The 22,493-nt window shown below is 42.1% G+C and overlaps 1 protein-coding gene across 1 annotated transcript; it reads right to left on the bottom strand.

Moving 5' to 3' along the window:
* Positions 1–1,534: 1,534 nt before the first annotated feature.
* On the bottom strand, positions 1,535–13,091 carry si:dkey-103j14.5 (isoaspartyl peptidase/L-asparaginase). The gene is given in 4 exon segments (XM_034201950.1): positions 1,535–1,735; positions 2,506–2,648; positions 12,904–13,066; positions 13,068–13,091. Coding segments are annotated over 4 exon segments (342 nt in total). The 3' UTR covers positions 1,535–1,723.
* Positions 13,092–22,493: the final 9,402 nt, after the last annotated feature.

Here is a 22,493-nt window from a genome sequence, read left to right as displayed (position 1 = left end):
TTCCTTTAGTTTTTACCTTTAGCACTGCACCAACACCCTTCACTACAGTACGAATCTTAAGTGTTCCCATTTACTGAAATACATCGAGATTACTTATAAGAACAACATAAAAGTAATTTGAAAATTGTGAATAATAGTTAGTTATATTAAAAGCCCAGGTTTTGAGGATACTGCTGTGCTTCAAAATAATAACTACTCCTGGTCTCCAGTTCAGTGTTTTGTGAACCACCAACTTATGAACTAGCAGTTAAGAGCTTCCCCATGACTTATATACCAGGAAGTAAATGGTTTTGCTTTCTCATTCAAATTCAGAATCAGGTTTGTATACAGTGACTGTCTCTGTTTGAGTAGCCATTATTTAAAAGGATGAAGCAGGGCCAACAATGCTGCTGGCCAAATGAAGAAGAGGCTCATGAATGAAGCTGTTGTTATGTTAACAACCCCCTGATAGTCCATTCCTACCAGAGGTGATTACAAAATACGATTCAGTATCACAGACAGTGCTTAATTTATATATTCAGTAAATGTTATTGAATTTAAACCAAACACTTGATTCTTAAATTGGAGCAGGATGGTCTTGAATCCTATCCACCCTTTTAACTGCTTAACAGCATAAAGAAGATGTTCAGGTGAACTTTAAGGTAAACAAAAAAAGAACTGCATACAATGATTTTGAATACCGATGTAAATTGACAGTCTATTATATTTTTTAAATAACACATTTACACTGATACATCTTCCATTTAGGGCTGGGCAATACATTTGATGTAGTATTATGAGACTTGATATTGTCTAGTGGTAATGTGACTAAAGTATTGTCTTTTCCTTGTTTTAGAGGCCATGTTGCAGTAAAGTCATTTCCACTCACTAGATTGTAATGTGTGTTCTATTATTATTTAAGTCATTATATCCACATAACTGTTTAATTATTTATCAAATCTCTCACAGAACAATCATTTTTGCTCCAATGGTTAACCTCATAATATGTAACCAGATGTGTTTTTTTTGTATGCATATCACCGGGTGCCACTTTTCTGTTAGTTGTTTTGTCCACACTGTGTACCTTTAATACAGTCTTTCAATGTTTACCCACCAGAGCTGATTATCATGGCATGCAAAAAACGTTATGTATAAAGGTGTGAAAGAGTGATGATAGACGGTCCTGGGAGGAGAAACGCTAATGGGGAGAAATAAACTTACATAATGTAAACAATAAATGTTTTTTGAAGAAAAAAAAAGATCTGACATTTTCAATTAGTATTTAATGTAATATTCAATCCAGAAATCAAGGGATAACAAAAACTGGTCCGGTTTAGACTTAGAATAATATCTACCAGCTTCTCAATTATGTCATTGTACATACAGTATGTAGCTCTGACATGCTAATTAATGAAGAAAACTAATTTCCTTTGGCTACAAACACCAGTATCAACAATGACAGACAGTGTGGTCCAAACCATACAGAATTAGTAGAAAAACAATTAAGAAATACAGTATGTGTATTCTATAGCTCCACACTTTGAATGTTATTGGCCTAACTTTTCATTCAGTGTTTCCTTTGGGTCTAATCCATACCACAGAACATCCTGATCCACTGCTGCCCAGGCCATTCGCTCTGTGCTAAATGTTGCTGCCCACTGTCCTGACGGAGAAACGACTATAGCGCCTCCTGCATAATGGACACGGTCTCCCATGTACTGCAGAGACAACTGGGAAGAATCTGCTAGAGATTTACCTGTGAGAAAATATGGAAATCAATGGAAAATTAATATATAATATTCAAATGTCCGGACAGAATTTATTTTACCGGACAAATTTGAAACATGTTTCAATAATAAGAATTGTGTAGCAGAGTTTCCGTTAGCAGGTAATTACCGGACTAGGACTGGATATGCTGATGTTTAAAACTCAGTTAATGGGAGTCATTTTTATATTGCTTCAATTTATAATCGTAACAGATTGAAAAATTCAGATTCATTTTTCAATAAATGATTCCACAAACAACAAACAACATAATTATTACATTAAAATAAACTACTTGTAGTAGATGAAGCACATTATTCAAAAGTTTACATCAACTTTGAATAATAACACGGGAGAAACGGATCCTCTTTTCCCCTCTCTCCTGACAGCCCGTCAGTTTCTCATGCAGCTCGCTAAACAGTGGGCGGGGCTTCAGGTGATTATGCAGCAGCTGATCTGATCTCTCTCTCGCGTCCGGTTACACTTCACTCGCGTTTATGTCCATATCGATCAGATCCAGCTCTGCTGATCGGCCTTTATAGAGAGCACAGATCAAACTATTAATAGTGAATATTGGCCGATAATGATCGGCGGCCAATCGATCGGAGTATCGGACATTTTGACCGGCAGGTTTTGAATTTACCAGTTTTTATTAAAATTTTACCAGCTAAAAAACGGTAATTACCGGCTAACGGAAACCCTGAGTTAGTGGTCTTTACTGTTTCTTCAAAGAAAGACAAAAGCAAGTATTTAAGACAACACCTTTTCCATCACTGCCCGTGCCAGTGACACAGTATTGGCGATGTTCTTCACTGAAGCCACGGCAACACTGGCAAGTGTCCTTCCATCCATGATAATGGAATCAAGCTCCACTTCTCCATCAGCATTTAGCGCTGCTCCATGCCCTACAATCACAATCAAAGAAACGTATACAATGGTTCGGATAAAAATCTGATGTGCCAAGCTATGAGTGAGTCAGCATGTGAACTGAAGGGCTTTTATCTGCTGAGAAACTTAATAGAATCTAATAGCAACAGACAGAGAGGGTGTGAGAAAAACAGGCTTTTCCTTCCTTCTTTGGAAACAGAGGCTTTACGCTGCCTGCTACATCCTCTCATATCCACAGGGTGGTGACACAACAGTTTAAAAACAGCACAGTACTGTGAATGACACATTATTGATGAACAGATTGTTACTCGTACACATTTGTTTGGTACATAAAAACTTTTAACATGTTTATTAAACTGTACACCCCAGCGCGTGCACTACGCTCTGCATCAGCCAAACGACTCGCTGCACCCTCGCTGCGAGTGGGACCCAAGTTCCCATCAGCAAAAACACGTGGGTTTGCTATCCTGGCTCCAAAATGGTGGAATGAGCTCCCCATTGAAATCAGGACAGCAGATAGCTTGCACATCTTCCGGCGCAGACTGAAAACTCATCTCTTTCGACTCCACTTCGAGCGATATAATTACTAACAAAGAACTGCTAACAGAGCACTTATATACTAATAAAGGACTGGCTTATCTAAAGCCAGTTGAGTAGCACTTGAAATATTTGGCTCTATGAAACCTGATGTGCTTATATGATTCTGTTTTCTTCAAGGTTGTGTCTTCCTGGTCGAATGTACTTATTGTAAGTCGCTTTGGATAAAAGCGTCAGCTAAATGCAATGTAATGTAATGTAATATTAGTTTTGATGAATTCAATAGCTTTTAAGTTCTGCAATGTAGTTGTAGTAAATGTAACTTCATTGTATAAAAATCCCTTCAAACCTTAGCCTCAGATTGCTTATAATACGGGTAAATAGGAAGGTTATATTTCAAGCTTTTAATTAAAATAAGTAATTGGGATGTTTTTTTATCAACTAAGATTTTTTAGAAAATGTTGTCAACTTTATTTGACTTAATTTATAGAAAAATTGGGCTTATTATTTACTTATATATTTAATATATATGTTAGAAGTACAATATTATATATTAGTATATATATATATTAGGGCTGTCAGTCGATTCAAATATTTAATCGCGATTAATCGCATGATTGTCCATATTTAATCGCGATTAATCGCACATTTATCGGTTCTAAATGTTCCTTAGAGGGATATTTTTCAAGTTTGTAATACTCTTATCAACATATGAGTGGACAAATATGCTTTATGCAAATGTATTATCATTTGAACAATGACAAATATTCTCATGAATATTAAACACAACAACCTCTGAACATTACAAATATTCGCCTCAATTCAACCTGGAACCTCTCTCCTTCAATAATACAATACAGTGTGTGTGTGTGTGTGTGTGTGTGTGTGTGTGTGTGTGTGTGTGTGTGTGTGTGTGTGTGTGTGTGTGTGTGTGTGTGTGTGTGTGTGTGTGTGTGTGTGTGTGTGTGTGTGTGTGTGTGTGTGTGTGTGTGTGTGTGTGTGTGTGTGTGTGTGATCGTTGGAGCTATGTGCAACTCAAGGCATATGCTCGAACGGAAAGCTGCCTGGACGCTGCAATCATGTTGCGCCCACTCATTTCATTTCAAACCTTTATTTAATCAGATTGGTCCCTTGAGATCATAGATCTCTTTTTCAAGGGAGACCTGCAGCCCCACTACCCGTGCTGAGGGAGACGTTAAAAGCTGTGATCCGAGGAGAGACTATCTCTTACTCTGCAAGCCAAAACAAAATGAAAAAGCAAAAACAGTTAGAACTTTTGGGCAGTATAGCAAAACTAGATAGCCAACTCTCAACATGTCCATCCCCTGAACTAGATAAGGAAAGGCATTTTACTTTCAACGCAAGAGACTGAGAAATTGCTCTTAAGATCGCGTGGATTTCAGTATGAACATGGGGAGAAGGCGGGTCGTCTCCTAGCACACCAAATTAAGAGCCAGTCGGTTTCCCAACAAATTAAACAAATACGGACCCCTATTCGTGAACTCACAACAATCCCATCTGTTATCAACGACACCTTTAAAACCTTTTACTCTGGACTATATGCCTCACAAGCCCCTGTCGAAAATGCGGACAGAACTAAATTCTTGGATGATCTGGAATTTCCGTCCATAACACCTTCTCAGGAGGGTGAGTTGGATCAACCTCTAAAGCCTAGTGAAATAGCTGATTCGATCAGGTTGATCCAGAGTGGCAAGTCCCCGGGCCCAGACGGTTATCCAATTGAGTTTTATAAACAATTTATTGATAAATTGACCCCCCTTCTTTTGAGAATGTTTGAGGACTCTCTGGACCGGGGAACGTTGCCACAAACTCTGACTGAGGCGGTAGTAATTGTATTATTAAAACCAGGCAAGGATAATTCTGAATGTAGCTCCTATCGCCCCATCTCCCTTCTGAATGCGGACTATAAGATCCTGGCTAAAATACTAGCCATACGCCTTGAATCAGTCACGCCAAACATCATATCATTAGACCAAACTGGGTTTATGAAAGGCCGATACTCCTTCTCCAACATCCGTCGCCTTCTCAACATCCTCCTCTCTCCTGCATCCAAGGAGACACCAGAGGTGGTGGTCTCATTGGATGCAGAGAAAGCGTTTCGACAGGGTGGAGTGGGGCTTTCTATTTGAGGTCCTTAAAGGTCACATGTCATGGCCATTTCCACTGATCATAATTCCATTGTTGAGGTCTACTAGAATAGATTTATACTGTGCAATTTTCCAAACTCACATTGGTTTCGCATACAGCATTTCTGTAAAGTATGTGTATTCAGCAGTATTCACTCTCTCCACTAAACGGCTCGTTGCAGCTCTTGCCACCCCTCCCTGTGAGCCCAGTGTGCTCCGATTGGTCGGGACCAGTCGGGACGTTGTGAATCGCGCTAAGCTCCGTGGAGGTGTGATTTCCTTGTTTAGCGATACACAGCTAAACACAGCCAAACTCACCCTGAGCACACACAAAGTCACAGCCGAAGTAAAAACAATAAGTGTGGCTTGATATTGAGTAAGAAAAAGGTTGATAAACGCTGTGAGAATGGATCTGCAGAGAGAATTTCGCCGCGATCACAACTGTCTGTTATCAGCCTGCAGCCAGGGAGGAGAGTTCAGCAGAGCTGCATGTAATGAGTGTGTGAGGAAGTCCGTGGATTGGTCAATTTGGACCAATCAGCGGGGGCTTAACGTAACGGCTCCGCGGACGTAACGTAACGGCTCCACGGTTGGTCCATTTCGTTCCGGGGACGACATGACATCATGATGTCCCCGGAAGAATCAAATGGACAGTGACGTATCTCCAACGAGGCGTTTTGGGGAGGTATTTTCTGTTTTAGAGTTTTACTCGCTACAGGGTGTACTTTGAGGGTTTTGACTCTACACACCGTTTACATGCATAACAACCTTCATAACACACAAGGGGACGGATAATAACCAGAAAAGCATGACATGTCACCTTTAAGAGGTTCTGCCTCGGATCCAAATTTGTGTCGTGGATAGCATTGTTATACTCTTCACCCAAGGCTTCAGTGAGTACTAACGGGATAAGTTCTCAATATTTTACACTAGGTAGAGGTACTGTAGAGTTATATTTGTATTTATTCATGTTAGCAAACTATGGATAAGCTTAAAAGGAGAATAATTTGGGTAAAACTGTGAGCTGCATTTGGGGCCTGTTGACATGTGTTTTTGAGGACAAAGGAAGATGGGGGAAGGGGAGAGCATGTCCTGATTTGCATTCAACTTAGATCTAGCTGCAGTGTTTGTGAGGTTAAGAGAGGTCTCTTGGGTTTCTCTGGTGCTTATCAATAGTAGCAGTTAAGTGAATACTGTTCAAGCAATACCTGTGTTTGTGTTTTATATTGATTTCTCTGTTTTATCCTTTCATAAATGTAAGGACTACAAATGGCTATAAACATTCTGGGCTGGTTGGAGTAAACAGGGTTTTATGGCTCTGTGGGGGAGGTGTAGGTATGCAGGCCTTGAGACCTTTTGTTGGAAAGTGAGCCTGTTTGGTTTCCTGCTGCGTTTCCTGCTGCGTTTCCTGCTGCGTTGCGTCTCCCAATGAGATGACCTGAAAAGATGACCAGCTGACCTAACACCAAACCCCTCCTTCTTACTCTGGTATATATCCGGTGGATTCCCTGGCGTTCGGCCTCTTCTTCACATGCTGCGCTCGGGTGAAAGTAGCTCTGCAGTATGCGGACTAGAGCAGGAGTAAGCCGGCATTACTCCTTAAGCATTGCAATATAACTGTAATATATCATGTTGTATTGTAATGATTGTATTGCATTGTCATATTGCCATTAAAGTAGATTATTGTTAACGGTTACTTTGTAGATATGGATTCCTTCCTGTATTATAACCAGCTTCATAGGAACGCGCGGAGATTTGAAAAGCGGACCAGTTATCCCTCCAAATCTCCAACAGTACTCGCCAGGGTTGTCCTCTAAGCTCGTTACTATTCGCTATGGCAATCGAACCCCTATCAATTGCGCTTAAATCGGCCAGTTTTACACAAGGAATTACCAGATATGGCTCTGAACACATACTCTCGTTATATGCTGACGATTTACTATTGTTCATTTCTAACCCTATATCTACCATTCCTCAGATAATAGATCTGTTAACCCGATTCGGAACCTTCTCAGGGTACAAGCTAAACTTTTCCAAGAGTGAGTGTTTCCCCGTAAATGACCTGGCCCTTCAGATCCCCGATAGACTCTTCACCTTCAAGATGTCTAGGAGTAATCTTAAGTATTTAGGCGTGAATATAAGTGGAAAACTCTAAGACCTTTACAAAGATAACGTCCCACCACTAATTGACAAGCTCAAATATGATTTGGAAAGGTGGAATAATTTACATTTAACTATCGCTGGGAGGGTAAACTGTATCAAAATGAACGTTCTCCCTCGCTTTCTGTACCTCTTTCAATGTCTGCCAGTCTTCCTACCAAAATCACTTTTTCGTAAAATAGACAAACTAATCTCCTCTTTTTTATGGCAAGGGAAGACACCTAGAATTAGGAAAGAGCTTTTACAAAGGCATAGATCTACAGGAGGATTAGCGCTTCCAAATATAACACACTACTATTGGGCAGCCAATATCCACAAAGTAATTCTATGGACTAAGGAACCAACATTGAGTTGGTGTGAGCTTGAAGCCAAATCCTGTCCTTATACCTGACTCTTGGCTTTGCTTACATCTACATTACCCAGCCGGCCAACTCAATATTCGAATAACCCGATTGTTGTTTCCACCCTAAGAATTTGGTCCCAATTCAGAAAGGCTCATGGACTCTGTGGATCCTCTATTCATAGTCCCATTCGCAACAACCATCTCTTTCTCCGCCCTTACACTGATGGGGCCTTCTCTATGTGGCAGAGATTAGGTCTTATCAGAGTAAGGGACCTTACTCTTCCTACCTACCTTTGGTAGCTTTAGCCAACTCTCTGACAAATGTTGCCTTCCAAGCACTCATCTATTTCGCTACTTCCAGGTCCGAAACTGGGTTAAACTAAACAACCCTTCCTTCCCCAATATCCCTCCGGATTCAATAATTGACTCAATTCTGGACACTCTAACAATCGAAAAAGGTTTGATTTCAAGAATTTACAATTCCGTCTCCCGTCTCACAGAAACATCCATCCATCCATCCATCTTCTCCCGCTTATCCGTGGTCGGGTCGCGGGGGTAGCAGTTCCAGCAGAGAGCCCCAAACTTTCTTTTCCCTGGCGATATCAACCAGCTCTGACTGGGGGATCCCAAGGCGCTCCCAGGCCAGCGAAGAGATATAATCCCTCCACCTGGTCCTAGGTCTACCCCTTGGTCTCTTCCCAGCTGGACGTGCCTGGAACACCTCCCTAGGGAGGCGCCCAGGTGGCATCCTAACTAGGTGCCCGAACCACCTCAACTGGCTCCTTTCGACGCGAAGGAGGAGCGGCTCAACTCCGAGTCCCTCCCTGATGACCGAACTTCTCACCTTATCCCTAAGGGAGACACCAGCCACCCTGCGGAGAAACCCCATCTCGGCCGCTTGTATCCGCGATCTCGTTCTTTCGGTCATGACCCATCCTTCATGACCATAGGTGAGGGTAGGAACGAAAATGGCCCGGAAGACAGAGAGCTTTGCCTTCTGGCTCAGCTCCCTTTTCGTCACAACGGTGCGGTAAAGCGACTGCAGTACCGCTCCCGCTGCTCCGATTCTCCGGCCCATCTCACGCTCCATTGTTCCCTCACTCGAGAACAAGACCCCGAGATACTTGAACTCCTTCACTTGGGGTAAGGACTCATTCCCTACTTGGAGTGGACAGTCCATCGGTTTCCTGCTGAGAACCATGGCCTCAGATTTGGAGGTGCTGATCCTCATCCCAGCCGCTTCACACTCGGTTGCGAACCGATCCAGTGAGTGCTGAAGGTCGCAGACCGATGAAGCCATTAGAACCACATCATCTGCAAAAAGCAGTGGTGCAATCCTTAGTCCACCGAACTGCAGACCCCCTCCCCCATGACTACGCCTCGAAATCCGATCCATGTATATTACAAACAGGATTGGTGACAAAGCGCAGCCCTGGCGGAGGCCAACCCTCACCGGAAATGGGTCCGACTTACTGCCGAGGACCCGGACACAGCTCTCGCTTTGGGAGTACAGAGATTGGATGGCCCTGAGTAGAGACCCCCTCACCCCATACTCCCGCAGCACCTCCCACAGTAACTCCCTGGGAACTCGGTCATATGCCTTCTCCAAGTCTACAAAACACATGTAGACCGGATAAGCGTACTCCCAGGCCCCCTCCAGGATCCTTGCGAGAGTAAAAAGCTGATCCGTCGTTCCACGACCAGGACGGAATCCGCATTGTTCCTCCTCAATCTGAGGTTCGACAACACAGAAACAACATCGCTTGGTAAAATCAAACAACATTGGGAAGAGGAACTAGTCCAAGCTATAGATGATGAGGTCTGGGAGGGTGCATTAGCGAGAGTGAACAATAGTACGTCCTGTGCCAGGCTCAATCTTATACAACTAAAAGTTGTCCACCGTATCTATTACACCAACTCTAAACTCTCCAAATTATACACAAATGTTACGGACACCTGTAACAGATGCCACATGTCACCAGCAAACATGACTCATATGTTTTGGTCTTGTCCTCGCCTACAAGGATACTGGACAAGCATTTTCAAACATTACTGAGGCCTTGGACGTGGTATTGACACCATGTGCAGAAACTGCCATTTTTGGAGTACTACATCCTGGCCACCGAATGTTGAAGAGGAAAACTAAAGACAGTATAGCCTTTGCATCTATCTTAGCACGTAGAAGAATACTCCTAGAATGGAAATCTTCTATACCACCTAAAGCAGGGGTACTCAAATACAAATCTTAAAGGTCCAAAATAAATGTTTCAATAAGACAAAGGTCCGTTTATTACGGTCATTCAAACTTTTAAACAATTGCAACAAGATTCTTAACACGAGGTTGCAAAAACAAAAATAATCAGTATGCAGCCATTTTCATTGTTATTGTGTCTGTGCTTGATCCCTCAGAGTCGCAGTGTAAGAGCTGCACAGTTATGAATAAAGGCAGCTGCACCCTCTTTCATTCAGCATTCCCATTATTGCTTTATAAATGTATTCCCCCTTGTGTGTCCACTGGGGTTCATCAGGCCCAACACATCTTCAACAAACTCCCCCTTTGCCTCATCATAAAAACTCACAAACACCAGCAACTGAGCATTGTCAGTGGTGTCAGTGGACTCACCCACAGCTAAGGAAATGCACTGTGCATTTTTTATTCCATCACAAAGCTGATGAATCAAATCACCAGCCAGTATTTATGTTCTTCTGGTTGCTGTGGAATCTGAGAGGGGGATTTGCTTGATTTTACCTGTTATTTCCTCTTTTTGTTTGCCTTCAACATGGTCTCCAACACTTCAGTCATGCATTATTTTATACTTCAGTTATTATCCAGTGGAATGTCCTTACCTACTGGCCTAGTTAAATCAAAGTGGTTACTTTTGTTTGGCTGGGCAGTGTAGTTTTACACACCGTCTTATTTGACTTTCTCAGGACTTAAAACTGTTTTTTGGGGGCAGACCCCATCAAAGAAAAAAATATATTTACACACGTAAGGTCATCATCTTAACAGTTTCGTATGCTCATCCGTGAGCAGAGCATCAAGTTGACATGTCTATTACAGCTGAATGGGCGATTACCATTTTGTTCAGCAAAACGCCTCACAAACGTATTAAGATCAACAGCTTTAGTGCGTTTTGATTCAATGCTGAGTACAGCCACACTGACAGTCTCTTCTCTGTCAGTGTAGACCGCAAATACCTCATTCCTTCAGTGCTTGGGTCCGAATGCTTCTCGTTTTGCGCCGTCCAGTTCAAAATGAAATCACCACCAATCGTATGTCCAGGCTCGCGCCAGGACCGGGGGAGGGGTTACATGACGTCCATCTTGTGCTGCATTCATTTGCACTCGGACATTAGATACTTTCTCTCATAAATGTCCGATGAGCCACAACTTTTCTTTCAAAACAAAGCTGCCAACTGGGGTGGCAGCTGGGGTGGCAAGGCCTATTTTTAGGGTGTCAGTTGCCACCCCGGTAGGTGAAACTAGGCTACTAGCTACAGTACAGATGGAACTAGATGAGCTGTTAACTCTCACTCTGAATTTTTTTTTTTTAAACTCTCGCTCTGACTTAGACAGGTTGAAAGAGACACACACATTTTTCCCACCCGCATTCCGCGAAGACCCGCCCTACTGTGCCTCTGATTCGCAGATTGTTTGGGGGGGAAAAACGCTGACTGGATGCTGAATGTGATTGGACCAATGCGTTGACAGACACACACAGACAGTGGAACAGGACATGAGCGCTGTTTGCAGTCTATGGACATAGCGGATCATGTTGACTCGTTGCGTTGTGGCGATGTCTCGCAGATAACACAGATAATACAGATAATACATATGAAAAGTATAATTTGCTCAGAGTCCAGAGACAGTTGTGGTTCGGTCCGGATCCGGACCGGAGTCCGGACTTTGAGGATGCCTGACCTAAAGCATCTCTATGGCTTAAAGATTTAATGTTGTACCTGAACTTGGAGAAGATTAAATATAACCTGAGGGGCTCCTCAAAACTATTTGAATCTGTCTGGGGCTCTATGATAGCCTACATAGCTGAACTTAAGACATTAAATTAAGAAGAAAGAGGGGGAACTACGAATGTATGTGTATGTTTGTTTGTTTTTTTCTTCCTTGTGTCTCTTTTTATCTGTTTGGTTTTTTTATATTAATTTTTATTTATTTATTTGTTCTGTCTTTGTATACATGTATGTATGTAGGTACGCGTATGTATGTGCATGTGTACATGTGGGTATACATATGTGAGTATGGGTACAAGTATTACTGTTACTATTCTTTATTCCCTTATCTATACATTTTCTTTTAATATTATCTTCTATATTACTTTACTTTTACCTATACATGTATCTATTTTATTTAGTTAGTTATTTAGTTATTTAATTTACTAGCTAGGACCGGGAGGGGGGGAAAGGGGAAAATAAATAAAAATATTGACTGTATAAATGTAAACTCATTGTGCCTGACTCAATAAAAAAAATATTCCACTGTAGCGCCCGGTACATTAATGGGAAACCCTAAATGTTTGAGCACCCTCTATGAAACGTCAAGCTACCCCACAGCACCCCCAAAATACATTTCTGGCGCCGCCACTGAGCCTGACTTGTGTTGGGAGGGACCGACTTTTTTTTTTCTCCAAAGGGGGGGCCTGACAGAAACAGTTTGAGAACCACTGTTGTAGATGGTGTTTTAAACTCAATGCGCTCTGAAACTACGGGGCGGCCGAGGACAAAAAATACATATGCGTTAATCGCGTTAAAATAATTAGTGGCGTTATTTATTTTTGCGTTAACGTGTTATTAACGCGTTAACTTGACAGCCCTAATATATATATAACAATAAATCTTAGGTTTGGGCCATATTCAATAATCATTTTAGAATTAGCAACAAAAAGTTCACCCAGGGGCCCCCGGGCCGTAGTTTGGATGAATGTTGGCATCCCCACCAGCAGATGGAGACATTGGGCTACAGACAAACTGAACTGAATTTGTGTGCATATATACTCATTAACCTAGTGCAGACTGCATGGTATAAATGTTTAAATATGGGAATGTGAACTAGTATTTGTGTACAGTATACCTGCATTAAACGCAGGGTTATCCTCCATAGCCCTCACGGCTGCCTCAACAGCATCGAGAGCACTTCCTCCTCCTTTCAACACAGAAGAGCCTTGACGTGCTGCAGCCTTCACTCCATCCACAGAGGCCTTGGCCAGGTCCTCAGGTATGGCCCACGCCCCCCCCATGCACCACCACCACTGCTGACATCCTCCTGCAGGAGAACATCTTTAACATTTGTCTCATCCCAAACTGTACTTTTATTGTATTTTTGTTGAATTTGCAAATGTAATTATATCCTTGGTCTGTACTTTAAACTGATTTCTATTTTATTTAAATTATTTTTTAGCATTATTTTGTAATCTGCCGTATGTCTAATGCTGGGGAATTTTCAGTTGTGTTTGTGTAATGTCATTAATGTAAAAACTCAATAAATACATGTTTTAAAAAAAATAAAATGTGTCTTATCCTTGGAGGGTTAGTTTAACTTTTTTCAAGAAAGAACAATCAAATCTACAATCGTAAAGGAAAAACACAAAATTACAATAAAAAATGTAAATATTCACAATATGCAGAAAGGCCTTCTAAAATGATAACACATCTATTACCCTACAACTTTTGCATTACGGTACGTCCACACAGCAGCTTTAGACGAATCTTCCACCGCTTCCAACGCTTCTCTGACCATTGACTTTGAATGGGGATGACGTCACTTTGCCTCGCTTTTCGCCGAACTGCATTGTGGGGGAGCCAAGCGAAGATTTCCAGGATTTCCAGGATTCACGGTACGTCCACACAGCAGCTTTTCAAAAAAATTGAAAATCTTGGAGCTGGGCGTGTCTGAAAGCTTGGGGATTTTTTGCGAGCAACGTGACCAACAACCAATCACATGAATCTCCCGCCCCCGACATACAAAGCAAAAAACCCCGGGGATTTTATGCGAGCAATGTATATATATAAACTCCCCAAACAGGCGAAAACCTACCAGTTTCACCCACTGTCTCTGCCACCTCCCTCCATGCCTGGTTCCTCCGGTTTGTATCCCGTTAATAGTTCTGGTCGTAAAGAACCGGGTGATTTGCTACCGTAATTTCTCATTTGGAATATGAGGAAATGAACTGCGGTCTGGTTCTCCCTGCTTACACGCGGTTTGATTAGCTAGCGCTTCTACTGTCAGATTTGCATAAAGGGGATTTGATTGGCTGACGCTTCCAGCTCAGCTTCAAAAGTTGAACATTAACAATTAACTGTTTTCTCCTCAAAGAAATGGATATTTCTCCGACCTCTACCTGAAGTGCCGGCACTGGTGTATATCTGACTGCCCCACAGCATATCCTTAGTGCTTGTGCCTGGACTCTACCTAACTTTTGTAGAGAAGAATATGCAGCTGAACCATACACTATTACATTACATTGCATTTAGCTGATGCTTTTATCCAAAGCGACTTACAATAAGTACATTCGACCAGGAAGACACAACCTTGAAGAAAACAGAATCATATAAGTACATCAGGTTTCATAGAGCCAAACATTTCAAGTGCTACTCAACTGGCTATAAATAAGCCAGTCCTTTATTAGTATATAAGTGCTCTGTTAGCAGTTCTTTGTTAGTAATTCTACCCCTGGGGCTGAAGTCGAAAGAGATGAGTTTTCAGTCTGCGCCGGAAGATGTGCAGGCTTTCTGCTGTCCTGATGTCAATGGGGAGCTCATTCCACCATTTTGGAGCCAGGATAGCAAACCCACGTGTTTTTGCTGATGGGAACTTGGGTCCCCCTCGCAGCGAGGGTGCAGCGAGTCATTTGGCGGATGCAGAGCGTAGTGCACGTGCTGGGGTGTACAGTTTAACCATGTCCTGGATGTAGGAAGGGCCAGATCCATTCACAGCATGGTATGCAAGTACCAGTGTCTTGAAGTGGATTCTAGCAGCCAGTGAAGGGAGCGGAGGAGCGGAGTGGTGTGGGAAAATGTAGGAAGGTTGAAGACCAGACGAGCCGCTGCATTCTGGATGAGCTGCAGTGGTCGGATGGCACATGCAGGTAGACCAGCCAGGAGGGAGTTGCAGTAGTCTAGGCGTGAGGTGACGAGAGCCTGGACCAGAACCTGCGTGGTTTTCTGGGTCAGCTGGGGACGTATATTCCTGATGTTGTAAAGCGTGTATCTGCAGCAACGGGTTGTAGCAGCGATGTTTGCAGTGAAGGCCAGGTTGTTATCTAGGATCACACCCAGATTCCTTGCAGTCTGAGTCGGGGAAACAACAGAGGTGCCGATGTTGATTGTCAGGTCAAGAGTGGGACAATCTTTTCCCGGAAGGAAAAGCAGTTCAGTCTTGTCAAGGTTGAGCTTGAGGTGATGAGCAGACATCCACTGAGAGATGTCAGCTAGACAAGCAGAGATGCGTGCGACGACCTGGGTCTCTGAGCGGGGAAAGGACATCATTAATTGGGTGTCATCAGCGTAGCAGTGGTATGAAAAACCATGCGGGCTAATGACTGATCCGAGCGAGTTTATGTACAGGGAGAAGAGGAGGGGACCAAGAACAGAGCCCTGAGGGACCCCTGTAGTTAATTGACAAGGGTCGGACTCAGACCCTCTCCAAGTTACCCTGTAGGTACGGTCTTTGAGGTATGAGGTGAGGAGTGAAAGTGCAGAGCCTGAAACTCCAAGTTCTTGGAGTGTGCGAATGAGGATCTGATGGTTCACCGTGTCGAATGCAGCAGACAGGTCCAACAGGATGATGACAGAGGAGAGGGATGCTGCTTTGGCAGTGTGCAGTTCCTCAGTGACAGCAATGATAGCAGTTTCTGTGGAGTGACCTGCCTTGAAACCAGACTGGTGCGGATCCAGAAGGTTGTTCTGATGGAGATAACAGGAGAGTTGTTTAAAGACAGCGCGTTCAAGTGTTTTAGACAGGAACGGGAGTAGAGAGACAGGCCTGTAGTTTATAACATCAGACGGGTTGAGAGTGGGTTTCTTTAGGAGAGGGTTTACTCTTGCCTCCTTGAGACTGTTTGGAAAGTGACCAGAAGTTAGAGAAGTGTTGATGAAATGGGAGAGAAACGGTAGAATATCAGGAGCGATAGTCTGAAGGAGGTTTGAAGGGATAGGGTCCAGAGGACAGGTCAACACATCCTCACTCCCAGGTCGGCCTATGTTGACGTTATGTCAAGTCCTGTGTCGGCTTTTTCCAACGCAAGGGGGGGGCCTTAGCGTCCATTTTCAACGCAAGGGGGGGCCCTTAGCGTCCATTTTCAGCTTTCCGGGATGTCCATATGCTTCTATGGACGCTCATGGAAGCACGGCATTCGTTTGTGTCGGCTGCCCTTAAAGGCAATGTGAGCGTCCATTCTCATTGGATAACGGAGAATTGTACACCCGGAAGTAAGTATTCCCCTTACTGTCGATTGATTTTACAGTGTTATCTGCACTACTCATCGACTAAAAAACACCAGATTATCCTTGTTAATTACACAACATTGATTGGTTTAAATTGTGTGCAATGCTTTTGTATTTTTTCCCCTTCCATTCGGAGAAACAAATATTTTTTCGGAGTAAAGGATGGCAGAAGACACTACACTACCCAGAATCCCCAGCTATCGTTTGGACTACACCATGTGCTCTGTTTGACAAACCCCGTGATAGTCCTCAAGCTCTGTGATTGGAGAGTGTGCAGGGTTACGCCGATTCTCGAACAGCACTTGAAATGGGATGGAACCATGCACGGCAGACTGTCCAAAACTGGATTTGAACGGGTCCACCGCGTCCCCCCCCTCCCCCACCCCATCCCCAGAACTACACATGCTGGCTATTCTGTTTCGCAACATGTTCTCTATCTATGGCACGTCTCTACTGGGATTTGTAGTTATAAAAGACGTTTTCGTATTTCCCATAATAAGAAGTTGCCAGTATTAAACTGTGTACATCCCTGGAGGTTTAGGGGATAGGAAACACTCACATTTAAAACATATAATTAATAAATGGGTGAAAATTGCTTGTGCCCATAATGGGCATCATTAATATATATAGGCCTACACACATGCCAGCTAAGGTCAGAAGAGCTTTATTTAACAGCTGGTCTTATGTGTGTGACCCCTGTTGTTAATTGATAACATTACATTACATTAATTGATAAGCCTGAAACATGCACTTGTCAAGGTTCAGAGGCACATTTTGCAAATATGGCAGTAGCCATCGATCAGCTTAAGATAAGATATACTTTATTGATCCCAAGTTGGAACATTTGCGTTACATCAGCATGTGTAACAGTTAAATATGCAGTGGTGTTTATTTGTAAATCATTTAGTATAATCACACAAATTCTGTGTTTTATATTCAACAATTCTGTGTTCTTTATTTATTGATTGTTCAATACCTGACAAGGTCGGAGATGAAATATCTACATACATCTTATAAGAGTATAATACATTATGTATAATATCAGTTAAAATAAGTGCTTCAACATAGTTAACATTGCTGGAGGTATATGCACAAATATTGATAGATGTCTTGTAATGCACTATTGAGGAACCTGCGACCCAAGTTTTTCATTCAATGCATAACTACTACACCATAGTTGTGTAGGCCTATATGATATGTCGATAAACCTTAGAAAATCTTGAAATCTTGAAAGGGATGTGCAAAATAGTCATTATATACAGTCTTTAATTAACTATTAGTAGAGAATAACGAGTAATGAATATACTTTATAGGGATCCTATTAATATCTAATAATAAAAATAATGAAATTCAATAACATGCTTTAACCACTAGGTGTCCCTTTATATCAGCTGTGCACCTTTATGGTGTAAATACAGCCTATCTACCAATTGGATCAAATATAAAAGTCAGCCGAATTAGTGTTGATACTGCAAGGAGACGTATTGTGTGAAAATAAATGTAAGATGTTGTTTAATGGCTGATATATTTATGATCAACGTCACGTTTTCAGTTCCTCATGTTTGTCTAGAAGTCTTCTCATCAGGGCTCTATAAATACAGAACTACGGCAGATATGTAATATTTAATGCAGCCGAATCGTGTATTACAATGCCGGTATGTGATGACTTTCAAAGAGAAAAGCAAGCACACTCGGAATAAAGTATTATTTTATTTTTTTTAAATGTTTTCGGTCTGTTTCCGGTATTTGTTAATGACGATGTGCTGTGAGATGTGAGACTGCAATTGCACAGGGGAAAATAACGTATCTTTAGATGCGGATTTTGTTAAACTAATATGTTTGCGCTGTGGACCAACACTATACATTGACGGGGAAGGGGGGTAGCAATAAAGATAACACCATTAAACAGTTACACAACATAACAGAAATAATATCGATAGCAGCGTCCCTAGCAACCACCTTGGTAACAATGAAAACGTTATGGACGCAATTTCCTGAAGTAATCTTCGTAATAACTAGCAAACTAAAGATCATGTGGGCACTGCACACATAATCTGAAATAACAACTCATATTTCTCGCATCAAATGACATCAAAACGCATTTGAATGGCCAAACTAACTAACTAAGTTCCGCCATGTTTGTTTTTTCTGCAGGGAGAAATGTGACGTCAAACAGAGCACATGGTGTAGTCCAAACGATAGCTGGGGATTCTGGGTAGTGTAGTGTCTTCTGCCATCCTTTACTCCGAAAAAATATTTGTTTCTCCGAATCGAAGGGGAAAAATACAAAAGCATTGCACACAATTTAAACCAATCAATGTTGTGTAATTAACAAGGATACTCTGGTGTTTTTTAGTCGATGAGTAGTGCAGATATCACTGTAAAATCAATCGATAGTAAGGGGAATACTTACTTCCGGGTGTACAATTCTCCGTTATCCAATGAGAATGGACGCTCACATTGCCTTTAAGGGCAGCCGACACAAACGAATGCCGTGCTTCCATGAGCGTCCATAGAAGCATATGGACATCCCGGAAGGCTGAAAATGGACGCTAAGGGCCCCCTCTTGCGTTGAAAATGGACGCTAAGCCCCCCCCCCTTGCGTTGGAAAAAAGCCGACACAGGACTTGACATAACGTCAACATAGGCCGACCTGGGAGTGAGGATGTGTTGGACAGGTGGTAGGGCGGGCAGAGGTAATGAGGGTAAGAACCTCACTTGGAGAGAGAGGGGAAAAGGAGGTTAGTGTGTGGGTCTGGTGACCCAGCGGTGAGTAAAGGTGAGTTAGAAAAAGTAGAGCGAATATCATCAACCTTTTTTTCAAAGTGGTTAACAAAGTCGCTTGACAGAAGTGAGGAGGGGGGGAGGGGCTTTGGGAGGGTCCAAGAGGGTGGAGAAGATGGAAAATAGTTTTTGGGATTGGAATAGGAAGATTGGATCTTATCTTGAAAGAAAGTGCTTTTTGCCTGAGAGATCGAAGCAGAGAAAGAGGAGAGGAGAGCCTGATAGGTTAGGAGGTCGTCACGGTGTTTGGATTTCCACCGTTTCCGCTCTGCTGCCCTAAGGACCGTTCTATTAGCACGCAGTGCGTCATTTAGCCAGGGAGCAGGAGGGGACTGACGAGCCTGCCGAGATGTGAGAGGACAGAGAGAGTCCAGAGAGGATGAGAGAGTAGAGAGGAGAGTTTCTGCAGCAGAGTTTGGAGGCAGGAGATGGAACGAGTCAGAGGAAGGGAGGGCTGAGAGCACCAATGAGGCAAAGGTAGAGGGGGAGAGGGAACGAAGGTTACGGCGGTCAGGTGCAGGATGAGAAGAGATTAGTTTGTTATGTTATGTTTGGAAAGGGGTAGAGAGAATGAAATGAAGAAGTGATCGGATGTGTGGAGCGAGTTTACAGAGAGGTTAGAAGTAGTGCAGTTCCTTGACAATATGAGATCAAGGACATTGCCAGCTTTATGAGTTGGTGGGGATGGAGACAGTGAGAAAGCAAAGGTGGTTAACAGAGATGTTAGTTCGTCTATCTTCCCTGTCTGGAGGTTGAAGTCTCCGAGAAGTACAGCGGGAGGGCCAGTTTCAGGGATGTGTGAGAGGAGATTATCTAATTCCTCCAAGAAGTCCCCCAAGGCGCCTGGTGGACGGTAGAGAACAACAATGGTTAATTGTATAGGATGGTTTACTGTGACGGCATAGAATTCAAAGGTGGAAGGAGTGAAGTTAGGTAGCTTGAAGAGGGAAAAGCTCCATTTGGGAGAGAGCAGGAGACCAGTGCCACCTCCTCTGCCAGTGGGTCTGGGTGTATGGGAGAAGGAATATGCTGTGGAGAGAGCTGCTGGGGTGGATGTGTTGAATGGAGTAATCCAGGTCTCAGTGAGAGCAAGGAAATCCAGAGACTGCAGGGAGGCGTAGCCAGAGATGAACTCAGCCTTAGGAACAGCTGACTGGCAGTTCCACAGGCCACCTGAAACTAGATGTTGGATCTCAGTGGAGCATGTGGGATAGACGAGAGCAGGCCGGTTATAGCGATTAGGAGATACACAGGGCCAGTGATAATTGCGAGAAGACACATGAACAGGAATGGAGAAAATACACATGATTATAGCATGAGGGGCTAGAAAACGAAAGAAAAGAAAATAAGACACCAGCGGTAATTAGCTCAATCAGAGTAGGATTTGCCTCCTCTTTGCCTCCCTCGTGACTCCCGCAGGACTCCAATGTCTTTGCAGTCTTTGACTCCCGCAGGACTCCAATGTCTTTGTCAGTCTTCGGCTGTCTGACGCTGAAGCTGACGCTCCAGGAAAGAGCTACCTAAAATGGACGCCTAATTGCTGAGTTCTTACAGCTGTGGGGCCGTATTCTATGACTGATCTAATTAGGGCTGTGTATACATTCCTCAAAGCAGCTTTATCAGCCCCCCACGCGTCTATCGTTTTTCCAACCCAGTTTAGATTGAACCACGCCCACTTCCGCATTACGCAAGGATTGACGTAGCTCTACGCGATAGCGTCATAGACTTCATCTTCGGCAGTTATAGCGGTCGTGGTAAAGCAGGATATTGAATAGTTGTTTTTTGTCTTTCCAAAGGATTTGTTGACTGAAAGTAAACGATCCTGTAATCAAAGCCATATCGAAGAGTCCTGAGATTGTATTACTGGTGTTTTATCATCTATAAATAGCCGGTGTGTATCCTCAAATGTCGTTTTCAGGACAAACAAAAGACGTTTTAAATATCTTATCAGCTGGTGTAAGTGCAGAATATTGAATATAACCTTGACTATTACTGTTTACTTCATTTATCTGACAGCATTATTTAATGATACTATTTTATATATATATATATATACACACATTTATTCATTTATAAACATATATATATATAAACACACACTTATATGTACTCACACATGTATTTATTCATTTATACACACAGATGTATTAATTCATTTATACACACACTCACATATATACACTTTATATTAATTCATTTGTACGTACACACATACATATAAACAAAACAACACCATATAATAAAAACAGTTGCAATAATAACATAACATGGTATGATCAATTCTACCCTTTTGTTTTTAAAATTAATATTGGTGGGGGCTCTTTTGCAAAGATAATCAATAACACCACCTGACAGTTGTTGCAGATTATACAGCATACTTGTTACTTACACACATGTGCGATGGTCCCAAAAAAGCCAAAATCTGCACTGTAAAAAAATATATACATGTATTAGGCACTCTGAATAAGGGTAATAATCATGCCTGTTATTAATGTCAAATGTTATATGTTGTATTATATAACAAAATAGACATTTATAACATATTATAAATGTCTATCTTTAAATAAAAATATTAAATAGATACCTTTACATCCTAAACAGAAGGTCAAAACGTTAATATGTTACATGACAAACAAAAAAACGAAACATTATATATAGGCTATATATACAGATGTTTGCTAATGTATCCCTCTTATATCCATCAGGAATTAATATGAAATGATTAATTAACATTACCTCAGCACTGCATAAGTGTGGTCGTCAGTCATATTGACAAAGAAGCACTATTATATTGTATATTATGCGGCGTTTAAAAGGACGGTATTTCGCTTGTCAGATTCAGATCCTTGCATATTAGATATATATATATCATTTATCATGATAGAAAACAAAAGAGGACTAATTACACTCCCCTGCGGGGTTCCATTCTCAACTTCATGCCTTCGAGAATATCAATTGCCAACTCGGACTCTGATGGCACGGCCAAACAAAAAATCCATAATCCAATTATATACGTTACCTCCCACTCCCAGACCCATAATGTCCAGTTTTATTAATAATCCTTCCTTCCACATCATATTGTAAGCTTTTTCCACATCAAAGAATACAGCTACACACTCCTTGTTCACTTGGGCTTTACTGACTTTAGATTCCAGGCACAGCAGTGGATCTAAAATACTGCGCCCTTTTCTAAACCCACTCTGATAAGGAGTCATTAATTCATTTTGTTCAACATAGTATGTCAGCCTTTCTGTTATCATTCTTTCCATAACTTTACACAAGTGCAATGTCAGAGCTATAGGTCTATAACTGCCTGGACTGGTTGGATCTTTCCCAGGTTTTCTAATAGGAATAATGACAGACTCTTTCCATATTATTGGCAGCTTCCCTTTCTCCCAAATCTTATTGTACATCTCCAGCAGCTTTCCTAATGCA

This window comes from Gymnodraco acuticeps, unplaced genomic scaffold, assembly GCF_902827175.1.
Source record: "Gymnodraco acuticeps unplaced genomic scaffold, fGymAcu1.1, whole genome shotgun sequence".
NCBI classification, from domain to species: Eukaryota; Metazoa; Chordata; class Actinopteri; order Perciformes; family Bathydraconidae; genus Gymnodraco; species Gymnodraco acuticeps.
The sequence above is the reverse complement of the archived record's forward strand: the minus strand, read 5'-3'. Positions and strand labels throughout refer to the sequence as shown.